This window comes from Bombina bombina, chromosome 4 (assembly GCF_027579735.1).
Source record: "Bombina bombina isolate aBomBom1 chromosome 4, aBomBom1.pri, whole genome shotgun sequence".
NCBI classification, from domain to species: domain Eukaryota; kingdom Metazoa; phylum Chordata; class Amphibia; order Anura; family Bombinatoridae; genus Bombina; species Bombina bombina.
Genome location: NC_069502.1, coordinates 616,404,652 through 616,432,479, shown reverse-complemented (window position 1 = coordinate 616,432,479; position 27,828 = coordinate 616,404,652). Strand labels below are relative to the sequence as shown.

The window sequence follows — 27,828 nt, the reverse complement described above, 5'->3', positions numbered from 1 at the left end:
CTGTTTGAGGCGAAGATGACGTGAAGAAACCCAAACCTTATCGCCAGGCCGATATTTGGGAGCCCTCCGTCGCCGAAGATCAGAATAGAACTTATAACGTTCAGAAGCCTTGGAAAGAAGAAGGTGTATTTTCTTCCAATGACGAGTTAACCTCCTGGCGGATAGATCAGAAGCAGGATTTTCAGTGGAAGAGGTGTGTAGAGGAAACGTTCTGGGTTGAAATCCATAGGCTGCATGAAAAGGAGAGGTCCGAAGAGAGGAGTTGTAACGTGTGTTATGAGCCAATTCTGCTAGTGGAAGGTAACCAGTCCAATTAGAATGATGATGATCCACATAATGCCTCAAATAAGTTTCAAGGCACTGGTTAACCCTTTCGGTTTGGCCATTAGACTCCGGATGATGTGATGTAGACAAAGAGATAGTTGTTCCAAAGTGTTTGCAGAGTGATCTCCAAAACCGAGAAACAAACTGTACTCCTCTATCCGAAACAATGTTCAGAGGGAAGCCATGTAATCTCACAATGTGTAAGAGAAAAAGTTCGGAAAGTCTTTTGGCAGATGGTAAACCAGGTAAAGGAATGAAGTGAGCTGTCTTAGTGAACCTGTCAACAACCACCCAGATAGTGTTGTTTCCAGCTGAAAGAGGAAGATCGGTAATAAAATCCATGGATAAATGGGTCCAAGGCTGATGAGGAATGGGTAACGGTTGAAGCAAACCGGAGGGAAGTTGACGAGGAGTCTTATTGCTGGCACACTGTGTACATACTGAGACATAATCTGTAACATCTTGAGACAGAGTAGGCCACCAGACATGTTGCTTGAGCTTTCGAGCGGTGTTACTGATGCCAGGATGTCCAGAGAGAGGACTGTCATGAGCCCAATATAGAATCTTGGAACGAAGACGTTTAGGAACAAAGAGTAGGCCATCAGGAGGTTTGCAAGACAAAGGAAGATCCTTTTGAGCAGATTGTAAGTCATGTAACCACGAGGTTGATAACTGGGCTAAGACTTTATGAGGTTGAAGTATGGTACCAGTTTCAGGAGTTGAAGTGTCTTGAAATTGTCTGGAAAGGGCGTCAGCCTTGATGTTCTTAGAACCAGGAATATAAGACAGATTGTAATGAAAACGTGAGAAGAACAGAGACCAACGTGCTTGTCTGGAGTTCAGTCGTTTGGCCGTTTGAAGATAGAGAAGGTTTTTATGATCTGTGAGTATAGTAAACGGCAAAGAAGTGCCTTCCAACCAATGCCTCCATTCATCCAGTGCCATTTTAATAGCAAGTAACTCCTTATTACCTACATCATAATTTAATTCAGAAGGAGAAAATTTCTTGGAGAAGAATCCCACAGGGTGGATCTTTCCTGTGTCAGGTATACGTTGGGAAAGAACAGCCCCAGCAGCAACTGATGAAGCATCCACTTCAAGAATAAATTGAAAATCCGGATTTGGGTGACGCAGGATAGGTGCAGAAGAGAAAGCTTTTTTGAGAGAATCAAAAGCTTCAACAGCTTCAGGAGGCCAATCTTTACAGTTTTGTCCTTTCCTAGTGAGAGACGAAAGAGGTGACGTTATAGTAGCAAAACCTTTGATGAATTTCCTGTAATAACTGGCAAATCCCAGGAAACGTTGCAGAGCTTTAAGAGAATCAGGTTTAGGCCACTCCAAAATGGCAGAGAGTTTAGTTGGATCCATTTCAAATCCTGATTCAGAGATTACATATCCCAAAAAGGGAATGGACCTTTGATGAAAAGAACATTTCTCCAGTTTGGCAAATAGATGGTTATCTCTTAAACGTTGAAGTACTTTCCTGACGTGATGTATATGATCTTGGTAGTTCTGAGAAAAAATTAATATATCGTCAAGGTAAATGATAACAAAAATATTCAAGAAATCCCGAAAAATCTCATTCACGAAGTGTTGAAAAACAGCAGGGGCATTACACAGCCCAAACGGCATGACAAGATACTCATAATGCCCAAATCGAGTGTTAAAGGCTGTCTTCCACTCATCACCCTTGCGCATACGGATAAGATTGTATGCTCCACGGAGATCGAGCTTGGTAAAAATGGTGGAACCTTGAAGATATGTGAATAATTCAGGTATTAGGGGTAAAGGATAACTGTTCTTGATGGTGATTTGATTTAACCCTCTGTAATCGATACAAGGTCGCAGTCCGCCATCCTTCTTTCCCACAAAGAAGAACCCAGCCCCTACAGGAGAAGAGGAGGGTCGAATGAATCCTCTGGCCAAATTATCTTTGATATATTCTTCCAAGGCTACATTTTCAGGCCTAGAAAGTGGGTAAGTTTTGCCTCGAGGATAAGGAGCTCCAGGGAGAAGATCAATAGGGCAATCAAATGAACGGTGAGGAGGAAGACGTTCTGCTTCTTTTTTAGAAAAGACATCGACAAAATCTTGATACTGCGTAGGTAGAGGACCAGAAGTATCGGTAGTAAGAGCAATAGTGAGTGGTATTTTAGTAAGTGGTTGAAGACAGTTAGTATGGCAAGATAATCCCCAGGAGGTGAGTTCACCATGGGTCCAAGAAAAGGTAGGATTATGTAACTGAAGCCACGGAAGACCCAGGATTATGGGAAATTGAGGAGTAGTAATCACATCAAAACATATCCTCTCACAATGAAGTACTCCGACAGAAAAAAGTATGGGTATAGTAGTAAACTGGATGAGTCCGGAACCCAAAGGATCTCCACTAACAGTAGAGACGGAAACTGAAAACTTCTTTCTTAGTAAGGGAATAGTGTGAGTGGACACAAAAGTGGAGTCAATGAACACTCCTCCAGCACCAGAATCAATAAGAGCTTGGGTATGAATCTTGTTTTCACCCAATTGAAGGGTTACAGGAACAAAGAGTTTATTAAAGAGGGAATGAACATGTTTTTGGCTTAACTTAGTTCCCTGGACAGAAGTTAAGCCCTGGCTTTTACTGGCCTGGTAGGACAATCCCTTAATAAATGCCCTTTAAGGCCACAGTATAGACACAGGCCAAGAGAACGTCTTCTCAAACGCTCAGTTTCGGTTAATTTTATGGTTCCTACTTCCATAGGTTCAGCTTGATCAGGAGAAGGAGAGGCAGTTGTTACCGGGTTAGAAAAACGAGGAGCCAGACGAAAAGGAGTTCGAGTTGAGGACCTCTGATTTCTTTCTCTTTCTTGTTGGCGTTCACGGTATCTAGAATCAAGACTGATGCAAAGATTTATTAAGGCTTCTAGGGAGTCTGGAAGTTCCCGATACACCAATTCATCTTTGAGACGTTCTGAAAGTCCTTTGCGAAAAGCTGCTCTAAGAGCTCCCTGATTCCAATTAGTTTCAGATGCAAGAGTGCGGAACTCAATGGCATATTGAGACACTGATTGACCACCCTGACGTAGGTCTAATAGAGAAGCTTCAGCAGCGGAAGTCCTTCCAGGTTTGTCAAACACGTTAGAAAAAACAGAAAGAAAAGCATCCACATCCTGAAGTATAAGATCATCTTTTTCTAACAGAGGTGATACCCAGGCCAAAGCTCTTCCTTTCATTAAGGAAATAAGGAATGTAATCCGAGATGAGGGAGTAGCAAAAAGGGTAGGACTGTTACGAAAGTGAAGTCGACATTGATTCAAAAAACCCCTACAATCTTCAGGATTCCCATCATATTTATCTGGAAGAGGAATCCTAGGACTCAAATGTCCTTGTGATTGGTTGTTGGGAATAGGAGGAGAGGATGCCTCAATGTTAGGATTGGGAGGGATAGGAGCAACCAAGCTCTGTAATAATGTAGTGATTTGATCCAGCTTAGTATCCAAGGATTGCAAGTGGGTAGCATGAGATCCCAGTAACTGTCCCTGGTGAGTCACGGCCATGGATAATTCAGTGGGGTCCATTTATGGCCCGTTTGTAATGTCAGCCGTATTTGGTCAGTTCAGGATTTAACCCAACTGCTAGCGTGGATATTAAAACACACGCTAGCACACTGAGAAATATCCAGGACGTGACCCACTCAGGAAACAAAATAAGCAGGGTATCAGAACTTCCCAAAAGAATACTAATTCAAAATATCTTCTTGAGGATAGAATTATTTTACAGGAGATAGCGTTCCTTTCTCAGGAAAATAGAAACAAACAAAGCTTATGTCCCTTTAAGCAGGTTGATAGTGGATAAATGAATATGCTTCTTTCTTGCAGGTTTGCAACAAACTAAGAATGTCCCTTTAAGCAGGTTTATAGCAAACAAAAATAATAATGTCCTTTTAGCAGAAATAAAGCAAACAAAAAATAAAGTCCCTTTAAGCAGGTGTCCGCAAACAAATGTTAATGTCCTTTTAAGCAGGATTGTCAGCAAAGAAATGATAATGTCCTTATTGGCAGGATTAAAGCAAACAAAGATAATGTCCCTTTAAGCAGGTGTCAGCAAACAAATGATAATGTCCTTTTAAGCAGGATTGTCAGCAAAGAAATGATAATGTCCTTATTAGCAGGGTTAAAGCAAACAAAGATAATGTCCCTTATTGGCAGGATTAAAGCAAACAAAGATAATGTCCCTTTAAGCAGGTGTCAGCAAACAAATGATAATGTCCTTTTAGGCAGGTTAGCAGGCAATCAAGATTTGGAAGCAAGAGGCATTGGCAAAACAAAGTTGAGGAGGATAGGGTCAGGTTTCAAAATTGTACTCACTCAGACAGGGACCGGCAGAAGAGAGAGAGAGAAAACAAACGGGCACCGAGTAAATCTCCCGCCGAGATTTTAAAGGCAGAGAGAGGCCGCCACGTCATAGGGGTTGTCAGAGAATGCGTCACGTTGCCTAGCAACGTGACGTAGAACCCCAGAAGAGATCCGGGAGCCGCGGCGACACGGCGATGAACGGTAATTCATGACACATGGCTGAAGAATCTAATATCGTACCCAGAAATTCCACCCTGTTGCTGGGGACCAATGAACTCTTTCCTTCGTTATCTTCCACCCGTGTGATCGAAGGAGAAGAGCTCTTGAGTGATCCTCCGCAAGAGCGTAGGACGGAGCCGGGACCAGGATATCATCCAGATAAGGTGCCACTGCAATTGCTCTGGCTCTCGCTACTGCAAGTAGAGCTCCCAGAACCTTTGTGAAGACGCTTGGGGCATTCGCCAGAACAAACGGAAGGGCCACAAACTGGAAGTGCTGGTCCAGGAAGGCGAACCTTAGAAACTTGAAGTGATCCCTGTGGATTGGAACATGACGGTAGGCATCCTTCAGGTCTATAGTCGTCATGAATTGCCCCTCTTGCACCAGGGGCAAAATTGACCTGATGCTCTACATCTTGAACGATGGAACTGACAAGAACTTGTTTAGGGCCTTGAGGTCCAGAATTGAACGAAACGTGTCCTCCTTCTTTGGGGCCACAAAAAGGTTTGAATAATATCCCAGACCTCTTTCTGCCAGAGGAACTGGGACGATTACCCCAAGAGATGAGAGATCCTTCACACACCCCAGGAAGGTGTCTCTCTTTTCTGGTCTTGAAGATATGTTTGACAGGAGGAATCTGCCTCTGGGTGTAAAAGACTTGAAACGTATCCTGTAACCCTGGGATACGACCTCCAGAACTCAAGGGTCTGTAACGTCTCTTCTCCAGGCCTCCGCAAAAAGAGAGAGTCTGCCCCTTACATGATTCAATGACAGACCGGGGGCCGCCCCTTCATGCCGACATGGATTCGGCAGGCTTCTTGTTCTGCTTGGACTTACTCCAAGAGTTAGCTGGTTTTCAAGATCCCTTGGATTGCTCCAACTTTGCAGCAGTCTGCTGGCGCTAAGACTTGTCCGCACAAAAGGGACGAAAAGTAGATACTTTTGGTTTAGCCTTCTTATCCTGAGGCAAGAAGGCACCCTTACCACCGTGACCGTAGAGATAATAGAATCCAGGCCCGGGCCAAACAGAACCTTCTCCTTGAACGGGAGGGAAAGCAAACGAGACTTAGAAGTCATGTCAGCAGACCACAACTTTAGCCACAAAGCCCTGCAGGATAAAACAGAAAACCCTGATGTCTTAGCATTCAGGCAAATAATCTGCATGTTAGCATAAAAAATAAATGGATGTGCTACCTGTAGGGCCTTAATTCGGTCTAGAATTTCATAGAGAGGAGTGTCCACCTTGACCATCGCTGCTAGTGCGTCACACCAGTAGGTAGCCGTACCCGCCACCGCAGCGACTGCCACCGCCGGCTGAAAAACGAACCCCGTGAGTTGGAACATCTTCCGCAACATGGACTCCATCCATGGGTTTCTTGAAAGAGGAGCTATCCTCTAGCGGAATAGTCATTCTCTTAGCGAGCGTGGAGATAGCACCATTCACCTTAGGGACAGTTCCCCACAGTTCAAGCTGCCCTTCTGGAACGGGGAAAAGCTTTTTAAATGAATAAGAGAGAGAAAAGGACGAACCAAGTTTCTCCCATTCATTCTTAATAATGTTAGACATCTTGACTGGAACCGGGAAGGCCTGGGGCACTACCCTGTCCTCACAGACACTATCAAGTTTAGGAATTGAAGGCTCCTCCGGTAACTTTGGTTCCGGAACCTCCAAAATAGCAAGCACCTCTTTTAGCAGATAGCGCAAATGTTCCATCTTAAACTTAAAATCAGACTCCTCCGCGGACGGAGACCTGGAAGTAGCCAATTCTGCCCCAGAAGCGGCATCCTCCGATAATTCGGAGTTGTCCTCCTCAGCTGATAATCTGTCCGAGACATCCAGCGGAGTCGAAGACCCCTGAGAAGGATAGCAATGCCGTACCTTGCGCTTAGTAGAGTGAGGCATCGCATTTATGGCCGCAGAAACCACCAACTGTAATTGATCGGCAAAGTCTGGAGGCCAAAGGGCCCCTCCCGCAGGAGGATTAGTAGTGTCCTGGGGAACTGCTTGTGTAATCGGAGATGCTTGCAGGGAATGCACCTCGCGGGACGGAGAACCCTCAGAGGTGGATGGCTCAGTCGTACTAAATACTCTTTTTGGAAATAGCAATATTGTCAAAGCATGTGGAACAGAGTTGCTTCAGCGGTTCGACTGGAACCTCCTCACAATATACACAGTTAATAGGTTTAGATAAAGAGGAAGTATCCTCTAACATATCAAAGTCCTCCATAGTTTGCACCTTTATTACGGACTTGATCAAAAAATAAATGGCACCTTTATATCCCAATGGCCGGGGCACTCACCACCTCCTATGACCCGGACTACAAGAAACAGTTTTCGTCTCCTCCGAACGCAGGTCGAGAAAGAGGAAGTTGTAGAGGCCCCACCCGGTCACATGGAGTGTCATGCAGGACCGCCCCTGCACTCGAGAGGACGCGCCAAAAAAACCTGCCTCAATTTCTCTCTATGAACTGTGTTCCACACTGACAGAGCCTCATCTCCCTCAATTGCAGTAGCAAACACAATAAACAATATTATGCATAATATCCCCTTTGTTCAACAGCCCCCTTTTCTATTTCTATAAAGATAAAAGGAGCCACACTGTGACCCTGTCTTCATGCGTTATCAAATATATATATATATATATATATATATGAAACTATCTTACCAGAATCAACGCTGTGGAACAGGAACACGGCCCTTCAAGTGTGACAGGGTAGTATTATCTCTCCTGACATGGACTTGAGAGAAAAAAAAGCAGGCAACGAAACTAGCCAACACTGATTGCTAATGGAGCTGTTAAACCGAGTCGGGATGGGTTCTCCGGACTCTAACATTCACCCATGCTCTCACTGAGAGGCTGACAGGGCTACTTAAAACTCCAGTCCCATTTCAAAGAGTAGTACCCTCCATAAGAGACTACTCCGAATCTTCCGACACTTCTCTGCCAACCTCCTGCGACGAAAGGCAAAGAATGACTGGGGGATGAGGGGAGTGGGGGAGGTATTTAAGCCTTTGGCTGGGGTATCTTTGCCTCCTCCTGGTGCCAAGGTTCTTAATTCCCACAAGTAATGAATGAAACAGTGGACTCTCCTCCCATTAAGATGGAAAACTACTTTGAAGGTATGGTCAAAGCAGAAAGAAAACAACCAATTGAAAATTGCACAGATTAATTGTAAGTCTTAGAATCTTGCAATGATATGGATAAAGGAAATGTAAAGATATAAATCCTATGATGATCATAAAACTGACCAGGTTTTATAACAAGAAAGACTTAACAAAAGGATTCCATATTGAAATGGAGAAGTTTCAAAATAATTTTTTTCACACAGAAAAGAGGTCTGAAACATCCACAGCCTTTTGCCAAAATGATAAAGTCTAGGTTGTCTTCTAGAATGTTACATTAAGAAGACATTTCCCTTCATAGGATCCCAGACGGCCTGGGGCAGGTAAAACTCCTGCAAATTATACAGGTTACCCATGCAGTTTAACAACCTTCTAAACCATTTCCCTAAAAAGGAGAGACTTCACGGGGAATGCTTAATAAGCAAACCATTTAATTTAGCTTGTGGTGTCTTCTGCAAATAACTAGATTATTATTTCAGGAGCAGCTATGGATTCCGAGTAGAACCAGACACAGGCTTGTACTTTGTATCATGAAGATAAACCATTTTCAGCTATTTGGGCAACGGATAAGTTTATACAGTATCAAACAGAATTTTTTTTATGTAAATCATTACAATGTGTACTGGTTCTTGTTCTTTAATAAATGGCACTTAGTAGGTGTTTTAAAGCCCAATACACAAATCATAACTTATTATTCCAAGCTCATTATGCTATTTTAAACCAATAAATGATGTAATTTTGGGAACTTTAAATACTTGGTTATAAAAAATGGAATCTAAAAAAATTTAGTACGGGGGGGGGGGCGGAGTCTGGCCAAGCAGGCAGATGGCTTTGTGACAACGAAAGGACCACAACCTACACAAGACGACAGAGGTACTTCAATCCGGTTCAGGATATCACCGGAACATCTATAGAGCATGATGTGACATTTTCCCTAACCGGGACATAACTACACGCTCCCTTTCTGGACATTTTTATCTCATCGAGGTTTACGCGCCGCCATTTTGGACAACATAAATGGCATAGAGATTATCGACTACAGCAACCAATGCCTCCTAACACCTCAGAGAACCCTCCGATCTAACACCGAGCACAGAATTACGTCAGGATAAGACCTACCTTCAGGATCAGCTCTGACACAAGGCCCAAGATGCCGGCTGGATTTATCGACAGGATTCTGCTCCTATTGGAAGATACATCAGGTACTTCAACAGCGCTTATCTAGCAGTAAAATAGAAAAGCGCTCCTACTATATGACCGTAAACGTCTTGTACTCTGAAATAGATGAAGACCACTGTACTTGTGCCTAATAACATCATCAACTACACTACAGCATGCTAACAAAATTTGCTTGTGACGACCATATTTATGCTTATAAAACATCACAGCCTAACTAGAACCCTGTCTTCGCACAGTCACAGCAAGATAACAATCTTATCAAAAAGTATTGTACACAACATCAGCCTCTATAGTAAAGACTTCCTTATTCCATTTTTACCACAATGGCTGCTAAAAAGCAAAATAAAGGAGACAACCACTCCAAAATGCAACCGAATTCCTCTATTTCAGTTAGCTCCTTCTTTCAACCGACCGAAAGTCAGCACCATAATGTCTCTACCATCCCAGAGACCTCAGATTCAGAGCAGATTTCCCAAACTACGCCCCTATCCTTTGAGTATATGGCACAAATTAAGCAGGACATTGCTAATCTCTGCACAAAAGATTTTGACTCACTCAAAACTCTTATCACTTCTGAAATATCTACCATGCGTAAGGATGTCACAGAGCTGGGAAATAGAGTTGAGGAAATAGAGGACACACAAGACTCCATTAACGACATAAGCTCATTTTCCACACAAGCTAACATTCAAGACACGAAACTAGACCTAATTCAAGAAAAAAAATCAAAGACTTGGAGAATAGGCATCCCCAAACATATCAAAGCTGCGGACCTGCAAGGTTTCCTCCAGGGACTCTTTCAACACATTAAAACCCACAAGTACCTACTGGAGAGAGTCGATAGGGCCCTGAGACCCCCTCCTCCACCTAATGCACCACCCAGGGATGTCATTATAAAATGTTAGTTTCTCGGATAGAGAAGAAGTTTGGAAAAAAGCAAGAAAATTGCACTCAATTTCTTATCTGGATCATTCAGTCCAAATATACCCAGATCTGTGCCCAAGCACCATTCAAAAATAAGGTAAACCCACTTCCTTAAAGCTACCCTACAGGACAAACAAATTAAATACTGTTTGGGCTTTCCTTTCAGCCTGATGTTACCCCACGAAGGCATGACCTATATCTATAAAGGCCCCCAGGACTTGGATAAAATTTCAAAAGGCCTGGGTATTCCATTGAAACTCCCAGGTCCCCCAAATAATTCAACAGACACTTTAACTTTCAACTTCAACAACAACAGCATCTTCTCAAGACCCATATGGCAAAAGGTCCAACCTTACAAGAGAAAGGATAGACTCAGCACTACACAGTTCACCCCAACGGACGATACCTATATTCTGACCACAGAAGAACTGATCCTCTTGTACGTATAACTTGCAGAACATGCATAGTGTATTCTTGTCTAATGTGAATTTTCATTCCTTAAAACTTAAGTTCATTTCCAATATATGTTAAACCTTTTTCATGTTGCCGAATTTTACTATTTCACTAAAAATTTCTTATGACCTAACAGCTTTCATAAGTAATATATATGTTATTTATCACTATTCTAAGTTATACCCTACATACGGGTTACACACATCCACGTGAAGATGTTCTCTACCAAATAATTGCACCGTCTTATTTTATAGTTTTTTTGTAGGTCCCAGTAGTTGTCGGACCTCTATCTTGGATGATACCCGTTATGTGTTTTATGGCTATTATCCAAGAGAATTTGTTTGTTTGTTATTTCTTTAAATGTTATACCTCATGTCTTTTTAATTCTAATTGTATGGCTACAAATCAACAATCTATACTTACTTGATACTCAGTCTATATTGTTACACCTACCTACCCTCAAACGCACACAATATACACGTCTGATACCGTTACTGCTACCTCAATACTTTACTAGATTACACCCCACTAATGTCCTCACAAGATAAAAGAAAGTTAAATATCCTTACAGTCAACACTAAAGGGCCAAATAACCCTCACAAAAGAAACCTAGCAATAAGAGACCTGATAAATAAAAAATGGAGAATTTTTTTTTTTTTTTTTTTTTATAAGAGTCACACTTTCTGAAAGGCAGAGAACCCAAAACCTTTTCATACAAATCTGGCCCCTCCTACTTCGCCTCAAACAGTGTCAAAACCAACGGAGTAGGAATAATTAAAAAAAAAATCCCTTTTTAGCTACACAACGCACACAGAGACAAAGAGGGTAAATACCTTATTTTAATTGGGAAACTTTTTAACACCACAGTCACCTTAGTCAGTACATATGCACCCAATGTAAGTCAAGACAAATTTTTCACTTCCCTAACTAAGCAAATACTAGAAGTCACAAAAGGCATGCTCATTATGGGTGGCGACTTTAATGTTACCTTAGACCCCCAAGTGGATAACTCTAATTGCACCTCCTCAACAACAACGAATTCAACATCCGGACTCTAGAGAGTAAACATTTTTTTCCCACCCACATGCACGTTTCTCCCAAATTGATTATTTCGTTCTTTATGTTAATGTATTAGCATTATTAACTCACTCTTCCATTCTACAGACCACATGGACAGACCATTCCATAGTCTCTTGTACAATACTATGGTAGATCATATATCCTAACCATCAACTCTCCTCATAACACTTCATGCAATGACACTACCAAAATCGCAGAAACATTCCGTACATACTACCAAACCCTCTACAATCTTCCACAAACATCCTTTCCTACCTGCCCAACTGATCCTAAAGACATCAACCAGATATCATGGCTAGACAGAATTAACATTATTAAGCCCTTAAGGACAAGGCCATTTTTCAATTTCTTTCCCTTAAGGACCAGGGCTATTTTTACATTTCTGCGGTGTTTGTGTTTAGCTGCAATTTTCCTCTTACTCATTTACTGTACACACACATATTATATACCGTTTTTCTTACCATTAAATGGACTTTCTAAAGATACCATTATTTTCATCATATCTTATAATGTACCATAAAAAAAATTATAAAATATGATGAAAAAAATTGAAAAAAACACACTTTTTATAACTTTGAACCCCAAAATCTGTTGCACATCTACAACCTCCAAAAAACACCCATGCTAAATAGTTTCTAAATTTTGTCCTGAGTTTAGAAATACCCAATGTTTACATGTTCTTTGCTTTTTATGCAAGTTACAGGGCAATAAGTACAAGTAGCACTTCGCTATTTCCAAAACATTTTTTTTCAAAATTAGCGCTAGTTACATTGGAACACTGATATCTGTCTGGAATCCTTGAATATCCCTTGACATGTATATATTTTTTTTAGTAGACATCCCAAAGTATTGATCTAGGCCCATTTTGGTATAGTTCATGGCACCATTTCACCGCCAAATGCGATCAAATAAAAAAAATCGTTCACTTTTTCACTAAATTTTTCACAAATATTAGGTTTCTCACTGAAATTATTTACAAACAACTTGTGCAATAATGGCACAATTGGTTGTAAATGCTTCTCTGGGATCCCCTTTGTTCAGAAATAGCAGACATATATGGCTTTGGCTTTGCTTTTTTGTAATTAGAAGGCCGCTAAATGCTGCTGCGCACCACATTTGAATTAGGCCCAGCACTGAAGGGGTTAATTAGGTAGCTTGTAGGGAGCTTGCAGGGTTAATTTTAGCTTTAGTGTAGTAGACAACCCAAAGTATTGTTCTAGGCCAATTTTGATATATTTCATGACACCATTTCACCGCCAAATGCAATAAAATAAAAAAAAAAAATGTTCACTTTTTCACTAACTTTGGGTTTCTCACTGAAATTATTTACAAACAGCTTGTGCAATTATGGCACAAATGGTTGTAAATGCTTCTCTGGGATCCCCTTTGTTCAGAAATAGCAGACATATATGGCTTTGGCATTGCTTTTTGGTAATTAGAAGGCCGCTAAAAGCCGCTGCGCACCAAACTTGTATTATGCCCAGCAGTGACGGGGTTAATTAGGTAGCTTGTAGGGAGCTTGAAGGGTTCATTTTAGATTTAGTGTAGAAATCAGTCTCCCACCTGACACATCCCACTCCCTGATCCCTCCCAAACAGCTCTCCCCCCCCCCCCCCCACAATTGCCCCCCGCCATCTAAAGTACTGGCAGAAAGTCTGCCAGTACTAAAAACTAAATTTATGCTTACCTGATAAATTTATTTCTCTTGTGGTGCATCCAGTCCACGGATTCATCCATTACTTGTGGGATATTCTCCTTCCCAACAGGAAGCTGCAAGAGGATCACCCACAGCAGAGCTGTCTATATAGCTCCTCCCCTAACTGCCACCTCCCAGTCATTCGACCGAAGACAAGCAAGAGAAAGGAGAAACTATAGGGTGCAGTGGTGACTGTAGTTTAAAAATTAAAAAACACCTGCCTTAAAATGACAGGGCGGGCCGTGGACTGGATACACCACAAGAGAAATAAATTTATCAGGTAAGCATAAATTTTGTTTTCTCTTGTAAGGTGTATCCAGTCCACGGATTCATCCATTACTTGTGGGATACCAATACCAAAGCTATAGGACACGGATGAAGGGAGGGACAAGGCAGGCGCTTAAACGGAAGGCACTACTGCCTGTAAGACCATTCTCCCAAAAATAGCCTCCGAAGAAGCAAAAGTATCAAATTTGTAGAATTTAGAAAAAGTATGAAGCGAAGACCAAGTTGCCGCCTTACAAATCTGTTCCACAGAAGCCTCATTTTTAAAAGCCCATGTGGAAGCCACTGCTCTAGTGGAATGAGCTGTAATTCTTACAGGAGGCTGCTGGCCAGCAGTCTCATAAGCTAAGCAGATTATACTTCTTAACCAAAAGGAAAGAGAAGTTGCCGAAGCCTTTTGGCCTTTCCTCTGTCCAGAGTAGACAACAAACAATGCAGATGTTTGACGAAAATCTTTAGTAGCTTGTAAATAAAACTTTAAAGCACGAACCACGTCAAGATTGTGTAATAGACGTTCCTTCTTTGAAGAAGGATTAGGACACAGTGACGGAACAACAATCTCCTGATTGATATCCTTATTAGATACCACCTTAGGAAGAAACCCAGGTTTGGTACGCAACACTACCTTATCTGCATGGAAGATCAGATAAGGGGAATCACACTGCAAGGCAGATAACTCTGAAACTCTTCGAGCCGAAGAGATAGCTACCAAGAACAGAACTTTCCAAGATAAAAGCTTGATATCTATGGAATGCAGAGGTTCAAACGGAACCCCTTGAAGAACTTTAAGAACTAAATTTAAACTCCATGGCGGAGCAACAGGTGTAAACACAGGCTTGATTCTAACTAAAGCCTGACAAAACGCCTGAACGTCTGGAACATCCGCCAGACGCTTGTGCAAAAGAATAGACAGAGCAGAAATCTGTCCCTTTAAGGAACTAGCTGACAATCCCTTCTCCAATCCTTCTTGGAGAAAAGACAATATCCTGGGAATCCTGACTTTACTCCATGAGTAACCCTTGGATTTACACCAATGAAGATATTTACACCATATCTTATGATAGATTTTCCTGGTGACAGGCTTTCGAGCCTGAATTAAGGTATCAATGACCGACTCGGACAACCCACGCTTTGATAAAATCAAGCGTTCAATCTCCAAGCAGTCAGACGCAGAGAAATTAGATTTGGATGCTTGAAGGGACCTTGAAGTAGAAGGTCCTGCCTCAGCGGCAGAGTCCATGGTGGAAAGGATGACATGTCCACCAGATCTGCGTACCAAGTCCTGCGTGGCCACGCAGAAGCTATCAAAATCACCGAAGCTCTCTCCTGCTTGATCTTGGCAATCAGCCGAGGGAGCAGAGGAAACGGTGGAAACACATAAGCCAGGCTGAAGGACCAGGGCGCTGCTAGAGCATCTACCAGCGCTGCCTGGGGATCCCTTGACCTGGACCCATAACAAGAAAGTTTGGCGTTCTGACGAGACGCCATTAGATCCAGTTCTGGTTTGCCCCATAGTTGAATCAACTGGGCAAATACCTCCGGATGGAGCTCCCACTCCCCCGGATGAAAAGTCTGCCGACTTAAAAATTCGCCTCCCAGTTCTCTACTCCTGGGATATGGATAGCTGAGAGATGGCAAGAGTGAACCTCTGCCCATAGAATTATCTTTGAAACCTCCAACATTGCCAGGGGGCTCCTTGTTCCCCCCTGATGGTTGATATAGGCTACAGTCGTGATGTTGTCCGACTGAAATCTGATGAACCTGACCGCAGCTAGCTGAGGCCAAGCCTGAAGAGCATTGAATATCGCTCTTAATCCCAGAATGTTTATTGGAAGGAGAGCCTCCTCCTGAGTCCACAAGCCCTGAGCCTTCAGGGAGTTCCAGACTGCACCCCAGCCCAGAAGGCTGGCATCTGTCATTACTATAGTCCAATCTGGCCTGCGGAAGCTCATCCCCTTGGACAGATGGACCTGAGATAGCCACCAGAGAAGAGAATCCCTGGTTTCTTGATCCAGATTTAGTAGAGGGGACAAATCTGTGTAATCCCCATTCCACTGACTGAGCATGCAAAGTTGCAGTGGCCTGAGATGTAGGCGGGCAAACGGTACTATGTCCATTGCCGCTACCATTAAACCGATTACTTCCATACACTGAGCCACTGAAGGACGAGAAGTGGAATAAAGAACACGGCAAGAGTCTAGAAGTTTTGACAATCTGGCCTTCGTTAGGTAAATCTTCATTTCTACCGAATCTATCAGAGTCCCTAGGAATGAAACTTTTGTTAGAGGTGATAGAGAGCTCTTTTCTTCGTTCACCTTCCACCCATGGGACCTCAGAAAAGCCAGAACAATGTCCGTGTGAAACCTGGCAACTTGGAAAGTCGACGCCTGTATCAGAATGTCGTCTAAGTAAGGGGCTACTGCTATACCCTGCGGCCTTAGGCCCGCTAGAAGGGACCCTAGAACCTTTGTAAATATTCTTGGTGCCGTGGCCAACCCGAAGGGAAGAGCCACAAACTGGTAGTGCCTGTCTAGAAAGGCAAACCTGAGAAAACTATGATGATCTTTGTGTATCGGATGTGAAGATAAGCATCCTTTAGGTCTACGGTAGTCATATATTGACCCTCCTGTATCATAGGAAGGATGGTTCGAATAGTCTCCATCTTGAAGGATGGAACTCTGAGAAATTGTTTAAGATCTTGAGATCTAAGATTGGTCTGAATGTTCCCTCTTTCTTGGTAACTACAAACAGATTTGAATAGAAGCCCTGACCCTGTTCCTCCTGCAGAACTGGGTGGATCACTCCCATAATTAGAAGGTCTTGAACACAATGTAAGAATGCCTCTCTTTTTATCTGGTTTGCAGATAAAAGTGAGAGATGAAATCTCCCTTTTGGGGGAGAGGTTTAGAATTCCAGAAGATAACCCTTGGACGCAATTTCCAATGCCCAGGGATCCTGGACATCTCTTGTCCAAGCCTGGGCGAAGAGAGAGAGTCTGCCCCCTACTAGATCCGTTTCCGGATAGGGGGCTTCTCCTTCATGCTGTCTTAGAGGCAGCAGCAGGCTTTTTGGCCTGTTTCCCCTTGTTCCAAGCCTGGTTAGGTCTCCAGACCGGCTTAGACTAGGCAAAAGTTCCCTCTTGTTTTGTGTTAGAGGAAGTTGAAGCTGCGCCACTCTTGAAGTTTCGAAAGGGCAGAAAACTAGACTGTTTGGTCCTTAATTTGTTGGACCTGTCTTGAGGAAGGGCGTGACCTTGTCCTCGAGAGATGTCAGAAATGATCTCCTTCAGTCCAGGCCCAAATAGGGTCTGTCCTTTGAAGGGAATGTTGAGAAGTTTAGACTTTGAAGTCACATCAGCTGACCAGGATTTAAGCCATAGCTATGGATCTAGAAAAGCACAACTGTCCTCAGCAGGGATAGTGGTACGCTTAGCTAGAGTAGAAACTGCTCCCTCCACTTTAGGGACCGTCTGCCATAAGTCCCGTGTAGCGGCGTCTATAGGAAACATCTTTTTAAAAACAGGAGGGGGAGAGAACGGTACACCTGGTCTATCCCATTCCTTAGTAATAATTTCAGAAAACCTATTAGGGATTGGAAAAACATCAGTGTAAGTAGGTACTGCATAGTATTTATCCAATCTACATAATTTCTCTGGGACTACAATAGTGTCACAGTCGTCCAGAGTTGCTAAAACCTCCCTGAGCAATACGCGGAGGTGTTCAAGCTTAAATTTAAATGTAGACATATCAGAATCAGATTGAAGTATCTTCCCTGAATCAGAAAATTCACCCACAGATTGAAGCTCCCCTGCTTCAGCTTCAGTATAATGTGAGGGTGTATCAGACATAGCTACTAAAGCGTCAGAGAGCTCTGTATTTATTCTAGTCCCAGAGCTGTCTCGCTTTCCTTGCAATCCTGGCAGTTTAGATAATACCTCTGTAAGGGTATGATTCATAACTGCCGCCATGTCTTGCAAGGTATAAGCAATGGGCGCGTTAGATGTACTAGGCGTCCCCTGTGCGGGATTTATAGGATCTGACACATGGGGAGAGTTAGACGGCATAACTTCCTCCTTGTCAATTTCTTCTGGTGATAAATTTTTTAAAGCCAGAATATGGTCTTTGTAATCTATAGTAAAATCAGTGCATTTGGTACACATTCTAAGAGGGGGTTCCACAATGGCTTCTAAACATAATGAACAACGAGTTTCCTCTATGTCAGACATGTTTAAACAGACTAGTAATGAGACCAGCAAGCTTGGAAAACACTTTAATAACTGTGAACAAGCAAAAAATAAAAACGGTACTGTGCCTTTAAGAGAAAAAAACAATCACAGAAACTGCAAAACAGTGAAAAAAGCAGTAAATCTTACGAAATGTTTTACAGTGTGTATAATAGGCTAAAAGAGCATTGCACCCACTTGCAAATGGATGATTAACCCCTTAGTTTCAAAACCGGATCAAAAAAACGATAAACGTTTTCAAACAGTCACAGCAAACTGCCACAGCTCTACTGTGGCCCTACCTGCCCATACAACGACTTTGGAAGGCACAAAAACCCTTTAGAGGTCCTAAATGTTCAGGGGACTCCTTCAGGGAAGCTGGATGTCTCAAACTGCAAAAACGAATACGCAATTTAGGCGTGAAAATAGGCCCCTCCCAACCTGTACTCACAGTGAGAGGGCCTTAAAAAAAACATAATTTATGCTTACCTGATAAATTCCTTTCTCCTGTAGTGTGGTCAGTCCACGGGTCATCATTACTTCTGGGATATTAACTCCTCCCCAACAGGAAGTGCAAGAGGATCACCCAGCAGAGCTGCTATATAGCTCCTCCCCTCTACGTCACACCCAGTCATTCGACCGAGAACCAACGAGAAAGGAGAAGCTAAAGGGTGCAGTGGTGACTGGAGTATAATTTAAAAAATTTAGACCTGCCATAAAAAACAGGGCGGGCCGTGGACTGACCACACTACAGGAGAAAGGAATTTATCAGGTAAGCATAAATTATGTTTTCTCCTGTTAAGTGTGGTCAGTCCACGGGTCATCATTACTTCTGGGATACCAATACCAAAGCTAAAGTACACAGATGACGGGAGGGACAGGCAGGATCTTATACGGAAGGAACCACTGCCTGAAGAACCTTTCTCCCAAAAACAGCCTCCGAAGAAGCAAAAGTGTCAAATTTGTAAAATTTGGAAAAAGTATGAAGAGAAGACCAAGTTGCAGCCTTGCAAATCTGTTCAACAGAGGCCTCATTCTTAAAGGCCCAAGTGGAAGCTACAGCTCTAGTAGAATGAGCTGTAATTCTTTCAGGAGGCTGCTGTCCAGCAGTCTCATAAGCTAAACGTATTATGCTACGAAGCCAAAAGGAGAGAGAGGTAGCAGAAGCTTTTTGACCTCTCCTCTGACCAGAATAAACGACAAACAGGGAAGACGTTTGTCGAAAATCTTTAGTTGCCTGTAAATAAAATTTCAGAGCACGGACTACATCCAGATTGTGTAGAAGACGTTCCTTCTTTGAAGAAGGATTAGGACACAAGGATGGAACAACAATCTCTTGATTGATATTCCTGTTAGTGACCACCTTAGGTAAGAACCCAGGTTTAGTACGCAGAACTACCTTGTCTGAATGAAAAATCAGATAAGGAGAATCACAATGTAAAGCAGATAACTCAGAGACTCTCCGAGCCGAGGAAATAGCCATTAAAAACAGAACTTTCCAAGATAACAGCTTGATATCAATGGAATGAAGGGGTTCAAACGGAACACCCTGTAAAACGTTAAGAACTAAACTTAAGCTCCATGGTGGAGCAACAGTTTTAAACACAGGCTTAATCCTGGGCAAAGCCTGGCAAAAAGCCTGAACGTCTGGAACTTCTGACAGACGCTTGTGTAAAAGAATGGACAGAGCTGAGATCTGTCCCTTTAAGGAACTAGCAGATAAACCCTTTTCTAAACCTTCTTGTAGAAAGGATAATATCCTAGGAATCCTAACTTTACTCCATGAGTAACTCTTGGATTCGCACCAATGTAAGTATTTACGCCATATTTTATGGTAAATCTTTCTGGTAACAGGCTTCCTAGCCTGTATTAAGGTATCAATAACTGACTCCGAAAAACCACGCTTTGATAAAATCAAGCGTTCAATTTCCAAGCAGTCAGCTTCAGAGAAATTAGATTTTGATGTTTGAAAGGACCCTGAATTAGAAGGTCCTGTCTCAGAGGCAGAGACCAATGTGGACAGGATGACATGTCCACTAGATCTGCATACCAGGTCCTGCGTGGCCACGCAGGCGCTATAAGAATCACTGATGCTCTCTCCTGTTTGATTCTGGCAATCAATCAAGGAAGCATCGGGAAGGGTGGAAACACATAAGCCATCCCGAAGGTCCAAGGTGCTGTCAAAGCATCTATCAGGACCGCTCCCGGATCCCTGGATCTGGACCCGTAACAAGGAAGCTTGGCGTTCTGTCGAGCCGCCATGAGATCTATCTCTGGTTTGCCCCAACGTCGAAGTATTTGGGCAAAGACCTCCGGATGAAGTTCCCACTCCCCCGGATGAAAAGTCTGACGACTTAGGAAATCCGCCTCCCAGTTCTCCACTCCCGGGATGTGGATTGCTGACAGGTGGCAAGAGTGAAACTCTGCCCAGCGAATTATCTTTGATACTTCCATCATCGCTAGGGAGCTTCTTGTCCCTCCTTGATGGTTGATGTAAGCTACAGTCGTGATGTTGTCCGACTGAAACCTGATGAACCCCCGAGTTGTTAACTGGGGCCAAGCCAGAAGAGCATTGAGAACTGCTCTCATTTCCAGAATGTTTATAGGCCGGAGACTCTCCTCCTGAGTCTATGATCCCTGAGCCTTCAGAGAATTCCAGACAGCGCCCCAACCTAGTAGGCTGGCGTCTGTTGTTACAATTGTCCAATCCGGCCTGCTGAATGGCATCCCCCTGGACAGATGTGGCCGAGAAAGCCACCATAGAAGAGAATTTCTGGTCTCTTGATCCAGATTCAGAGTAGGGGACAAATCTGAGTAATCCCCATTCCACTGACTTAGCATGCACAATTGCTGCGGTCTGAGATGTAGGCGTGCAAAGGGTACTATGTCCATTGCCGCTACCATTAAGCCGATCACCTCCATGCATTGAGCTACTGACGGGTGTTGAATGGAATGAAGGACACGGCATGCATTTTGAAGCTTTGTTAACCTGTCTTCTGTCAGGTAAATCTTCATTTCTACAGAATCTATAAGAGTCCCCAAGAAGGGAACTCTTGTGAGTGGAAAGAGAGAACTCTTCTTTTCGTTCACCTTCCATCCATGCGACCTTAGAAATGCCAGTACTAACTCTGTATGAGACTTGGCAGTTTGAAAGCTTGAAGCTTGTATCAGAATGTCGTCTAGGTACGGAGCTACCGAAATTCCTTGCGGTCTTAGTACCGCCAGAAGAGCACCCAGAACCTTTGTGAAGATTCTTGGAGCCGTAGCCAATCCGAATGGAAGAGCTACAAACTGGTAATGCCTGTCTAGGAAGGCAAACCTTAGATACCGGTAATGATCTTTGTGAATTGGTATGTGAAGGTAAGCATCCTTTAAATCCACTGTGGTCATGTACTGACCCTTTTGGATCATGGGTAGGATTGTCCGAATAGTTTCCATTTTGAACGATGGAACTCTTAGGAATTTGTTTAGGATCTTTAAATCCAAGATTGGTCTGAAGGTTCCCTCTTTCTTGGGAACCACAAACAGATTTGAGTAAAACCCCTGTCCGTGTTCCGACCGCGGAACCGGATGGATCACTCCCATTAGAAAAAGATCTTGTACACAGCGTAGAAACGCCTCTTTCTTTATTTGGTTTGTTGACAAACTTGACAGATGAAATCTCCCTTTTGGGGGAGAGGATTTGAAGTCCAGAAGATATCCCTGAGATATGATCTCTAACGCCCAGGGATCCTGGACATCTCTTGCCCAAGCCTGGGCGAAGAGAGAAAGTCTGCCCCCCACTAGATCCGTTCCCGGATCGGGGGCCCTCACTTCATGCTGTCTTAGGGGCAGCAGCAGGTTTTCTGGCCTGCTTGCCCTTGTTCCAGGACTGGTTGGGTCTCCAGCCTTGTCTGTAGCGAGCAGCAGCTCCTTCCTGTTTTGGTGCAGAGGAAGTTGATGCTGCTCCTGCCTTGAAATTACGAAAGGAACGAAAATTAGACTGTCTAGCCCTAGGTTTGGCTCTGTCTTGAGGTAGAGCATGGCCCTTACCTCCAGTAATGTCAGCAATAATTTCTTTCAAACCGGGCCCGAATAAGGTCTGCCCTTTGAAAGGTATGTTAAGTAATTTAGATTTAGAAGTAACGTCAGCTGACCAGGATTTTAGCCACAGTGCTCTGCGTGCCTGAATGGCGAATCCGGAATTCTTAGCCGTAAGTTTAGTTAAATGTACTACGGCATCTGAAACAAATGAATTAGCTAGCTTAAGAGTTTTAAGCTTGTTTGAAATCTCATCTATAGTCATTGAGTCAAGAGTCTCTTCCAGAGACTCGGACCAAAAAGCGGCCGCGGCCGTGACAGACGCAATACATGCAAGGGGTTGCAATATAAAACCTTGTTGTACAAACATTTTCTTAAGGTAACCCTCTAATTTTTTATCCATTGGATCTGAAAAGGCACAGCTATCCTCCACTGGGATAGTGGTACGCTTAGCCAGAGTAGAAACCGCTCCCTCCACCTTAGGGACCGTCTGCCATAAGTCCCGTGTGGTGGCGTCTATTGGGAACATTTTTCTAAATACAGGAGGGGGGGAAAAGGGTACACCGGGCCTATCCCACTCCTTAGTAATTATCTCTGTAAGCCTCTTAGGTATAGGAAATACGTCAGTACTCGCCGGTACCGCATAGTATCTATCCAGCCTACATAATTTCTCTGGGATTGCAAAGGTGTTACAATCATTCAAAGCCGCTAATACCTCCCCTAGCAGTACACGGAGGTTTTCCAGCTTAAACTTAAACTTAGAAATGTCTGAATCCACTCTATTGGGATCAGAACCGTCACCTGCAGATTGAAGCTCTCCGTCCTCATGTTCTGCATACTGTGACGCAGTATCTGACATGGCCCTAATATTATCAGCGCACTCTGTTCTCATCCCAGAGTGATCACGCTTACCTCTAAGTTCTGGTAATTTAGACAAAACTTCAGTCATAACATTAGCCATGTCCTGTAATGTGATTTGTAATGGCCGCCCTGAAGTACTCGGCGTTACAATATCACGCACCACCCGAGCGGGAGATGCAGGTACTGACACGTGAGGCAAGTTAGTCGGCATAACTTTCCCCTCGTTGTTTGGTGAATGATGTTCAATTTGTACAGATTGACTTTTATTTAAAGTAGCATCAATGCAATTAGTACATAAATTTCTATTGGGCTCCACTTTGGCTTTAGCACATATAGCACAGAGATCTTCCTCTGAGTCAGACATGTTTAACACACTAGCAATAAACTAGCAGACTTGGAAATACTTTTCACTCAATTTACAAGTAATATGAAAAAACGTACTGTGCCTTTAAGAAGCACAGAAAAAAGTTATGACAGTTGAATAACAATGAACCGGAGAAATTATAAATTCAAATTCTTTCCGGTAAAAACACAATTTAGCAAAGGATTGCTCCCATAGTAATGAATAACAAACCCTTACATAGCAGAAAAAAAGTACATAATAAAAAAGTTTTTTATCACAGTCAAAGCACAATCTCACAGGTCTGCTGTGAGTGATTACCTCCCTCAAAATAACTTTTGAAGACCCTTGAGCTCTGTAGAGACGAACCGGATCATGCAGGGAAGAAAACAGACTTGTGACTGAATTTCTGATGCGTAGCAAAAGCGCCAAAATAGGCCCCTCCCCCTCACACACATCAGTGAGGGAGATCAGTAAACTGTCTTAAATTAAATAAAACTACCGCCAAGTGGAAAAAAACAGTGCCCAAAACAATTTTTCACCCAGTACCTCAGATAATTAAACGATTTAACATGCCAGCAAAACGTTTAACATCAATAAATGAAGAGTCATTAGAAAGCCTGTTGCTAGTCGTTCCCACTGCAAGTTAGGCTAAAAAAAATGTATGCATACAGTATTATCCCAGTGAAGTACCATTCCCCAGAATACTGAAATGTAAATATACATACATGACAGCCTGATACCAGTTGCTACTACTGCATTTAAGGCTGAACTTACATTATATCGGTATTGGCAGTATTTTCTCAGTCAATTCCATTCCTCAGAAAATAATATGCTGCTACATACCTCATTGCAGGTGAACCTGCCCGCTGTCCCCTGATCTGAAGTTTACCTCACTCCTCAGATGGCCGAGAACAGCAAAATGATCTTAACTACGCCGGCTAAAATCATACAAAAACTCAGGTAGATTCTTCTTCAAATTCTACCTGAGAAGGAACAACACACTCCGGTGCTGTTTTAAAATAACAAACTTTTGATTGAAGATATAAAAACTAAGTATAATCACCACAGTCCTCTCACACATCCTATCTATTAGTTGGGTGCAAGAGAATGACTGGGTGTGACGTAGAGGGGAGGAGCTATATAGCAGCTCTGCTGGGTGATCCTCTTGGACTTCCTGTTGGGGAGGAGTTAATATCCCAGAAGTAATGATGACCAGTGGACTGACCACACTTAACAGGAGAAACTATCCCTAGGCAAAATCTAGTCAGCCATGTGGAAAAAACTGGGCCCCAGAATAAAGTTTTATCACCAATATGTAATAAACGTTCATACACCTTCAAGCAAACGTTATATCTATTCAGTAATGTGAGTAAATAAGAAAAATATTACCCTTTACAGCAAGCATGATACCAGTCGTGATTAAATCACTGTAATCAGGCTTACCTTAAATAAATCCGGTATTGTCAGCATTTTCTAGCATATCATTTCTCTAGAAAAATTTAAAACTGCACATACCTCAGAGCAGGAGACCCTGCATGCTATTCCCCCAGCTGAAGTTACCCATCTCTTCAGTTATGTGTGAGAACAGCAATGGATCTTAGTTACAACCTGCTAAGATCATCAAAGACCACAGGCAGACTCTTCTTCAACATTCTGCCTGAGGCTAAAATAGTACAACTCCGGTACCATTTGAAAATAACAAACTTTTGATTGAAGATAAACTACATTAATGCACCACATCTCTCTAGCTACTTCCCTTGTCGAGAGCTGCAAGAGAATGACTGGGAGGTGGCAGTTAGGGGAGGAGCTATATAGACAGCTCTGCTGTGGGTGATCCTCTTGCAGCTTCCTGTTGGGAAGGAGAATATCCCACAAGTAATGGATGAATCCGTGGACTGGATACACCTTACAAGAGAAATAAAAGTTTTATTTTGGTTTTTTTTAATCATAAAAACAACAAAAAAATCATATTCTGCTGTGTAGGATCCCCCCTTAGTCCCCAACCTGCCTGATCCCCCCCCAATGAGCTCTCTAACCCTCCCCCCACTAACTATTAGCCACCATTTTGGGTACTGGCAGCTGTCTGCAAAATAACTTTTTTTTTTTTTTTTTTTTATAAACCTAACTTTTTCTGCAGTGTAGCTGCCCCCCTCCATACCCTACACCCTCCCCTTCCCAGATCATTCCCAGATCACTGCTCCTCTGCACCCACCACCCTCTCCCACCAAAAAAAATTCCCCAGCAAGTCAGCAACTGTCTTAGATCGCGAGTGCGTGCGCGCACCCGCCCCTCACCGTCAGCGCGCGCTCCCGCGCATACCCGGCATAGATAACAGCCGGAAGGAAGTTCCCAAGTGATGGGCTGCCCACCCACCTCCCTTCAATGGCTCCCACCCACCAACGATCGGCACCATCACTGGCCGATGCAGAGAGGGCCACAGAGTGGCTCTCTCTGCATCGGTGTGCCTAAAAAGTTATTGCAGTGATGCCTCAATATCGAGGCATCACTACAATACCTTGAAAGCGGCTGGAAGAGATCAGGATCGCTTCCAGCCACTTGAAACCCTTAACAACGTACAGGGTACGTTGCTGGTCTTTAAAGACCAGTTTGTGTAAGATGTACCCTGTACGACATGCGTCGTTAAGGGGTTAAAATGAATGTCCTCCCTAGACTTTTAGATCTATTTCAAACCCTCCCTATACCAATACCAGACACCTTCATTTCCTCTCTACAGAACAAAATATTTGAATTCATTTGGAAGCAGTCCAAAGCCTGAATCAATAAAAAAATATGCAGCTCCCTATGACCTTAGGAGGTTTCGGGAGGTCCCCGACCTCCCGAAATACCAACAAGCGATCTTCCTCCAACATATTACTGATTGGTTCATATAAACAATAAGATCTGGGTACAACTCAAACATGATATCACCAACTCCCCGCACTTAGGAGCCTTATGTTGGTCTTCAAAGGAAAATAAATTCATACAAAACTTGACCCAAATTCTTAAAGAAACATTCACAGTTTGAAGAAGATCCTCATTTTATATCCACATACCTCATCCAAAATTTCTCACTTAACACCTTTGACTCATAACTCGGAATTCCCACCAGGTCTTGTACACCCAAAAAAAGATCCTCGGCCCATTAAATAGATCCCTTCAATTCTTTCACTTAGGAATATACAATACAATATACTACAACAACCTCTCTCAGGACAAACCCCAAAACTGCTGCACTATATGGCAGCAGTTTTGCAAGAATGTTATCCATTTGAAAGATCACTAGATGGCAGCACTATCCTGCCATGTAGTGCTCCAGACATCTAACTAGGTATCTCATCTCTTCAACAAAGAATATCATGGGTACAAAGCAAATTTGATAATAGAATTGGAAACTTCTTTTTTTTTTAAACTATGTGCTCTGTCTGAATTACAAAAGACAATTTTTGAGTTTCAAATCCCTTTAATGACGATATAATATTAATTTGTTGGATTCTGTTATTATTGTACATAAAGGCACATTACCTGCTGAACAATGTAAATACAATGTAAGTACATGCAGTGCAAAGTATTTATAGTAGAAATCAGAGTGCCAGGTTACTAAGGTCAATTGTTACTAAAAAGCCTTTTATATTGGTGTAAATACTAATATATTATTATTATTATTATCATCAGGTATTTGTAGAGCGCCAACAGATTCCGCAGCCCTGTAAGAGTTTCCTACTCAATGATCAAATAATCAAAATACATTCAAAACGTTCAATTCTCAATTTTTTAGATTTTAAGCATGGATTGTGCAACAGTACTGTAGTTTAACTTAGTATTTATTTGACCTACCTTTTCTTCTTTCACTTTACTAAGGGGATCCTTTTTTTCTCGTGGACGGCCAGGTTTCACTTTGACGTTATTAGAATTTCTTGAGGAAGGCTGATTTGGTCCTTTCACAGCTGCGCTCAATCGATTATTATTTACTCGATTATCATTGTATTGAGCAGACTGACGTTTACGCAGTCCAGGCGAAGGCCTTTGGCAAAATAAAATAAGATAGAGTTGCAGCTGACATTTTGTTACTACATTTTGTATGGAAGCATATAGTTAGCTTTTTTTCGCCAAAATTGGAATCCCATTGGATGAATTTAAGTTTTGAATAGAAGCATTTTTATAATATACATGTATTAGCAAAAGTGCTTCTAATAAAAGCTAAAGTGGTTTCAAAAGTGTATTTAAGTATGCAACGTGCACCAGCATTTAAAACAAAGCACTTGCTCAGAGAGCCTAAAAGGGGCTTTTGTCATCTGGTAATGACTGAATAAGTTAATTGCTGACATGATACAAGCCCCCACTTGTGCTCCGAGAATATCTAGCTATGCTTCACATGCAGGTGCAGAGACAAACGATAACACTAAAACAGTAATAGCTTTAACTAGAAGCATTTTAGCTAATACATGTATATCGCAAATATGTTTCTACTCAAATATGTAATTCATCTATGTGCATTTAAATTTTGACTGCAATGTCCCTTTAAAGGACCAGTAAATAATATAATACAGAAGATTTGCATAATCAACAAATGCATGATAAAAACAAAATGTATGCTTACCTGATAAATGTATTTATTTCTTGACATGGTGAGTCCACGGATCATCATCAATTACTGTTGGGAATATAACTCCTGGCCAGCAGGAGGCGGCAAAGAGCACCACAGCAAAGCTGTTAAATATCACTCCCCTACCCACAATCCCCAAGTTATATGACCAAAGGGAAAGG

General features: G+C 42.5%; 1 protein-coding gene across 2 annotated transcripts in view; it reads right to left on the bottom strand.

Moving 5' to 3' along the window:
• KATNA1 (katanin catalytic subunit A1) overlaps positions 1-27,828 on the bottom strand; it is a 359,770-nt gene that overhangs the window by 149,566 nt on the left and 182,376 nt on the right. For both annotated transcript variants that reach the window (XM_053710632.1, XM_053710633.1), the window contains one exon: positions 26,899-27,085. In XM_053710632.1, coding sequence (XP_053566607.1) covers positions 26,899-27,085 — 187 coding nt within the window. The remainder of the gene's footprint in view (positions 1-26,898; positions 27,086-27,828) is intronic.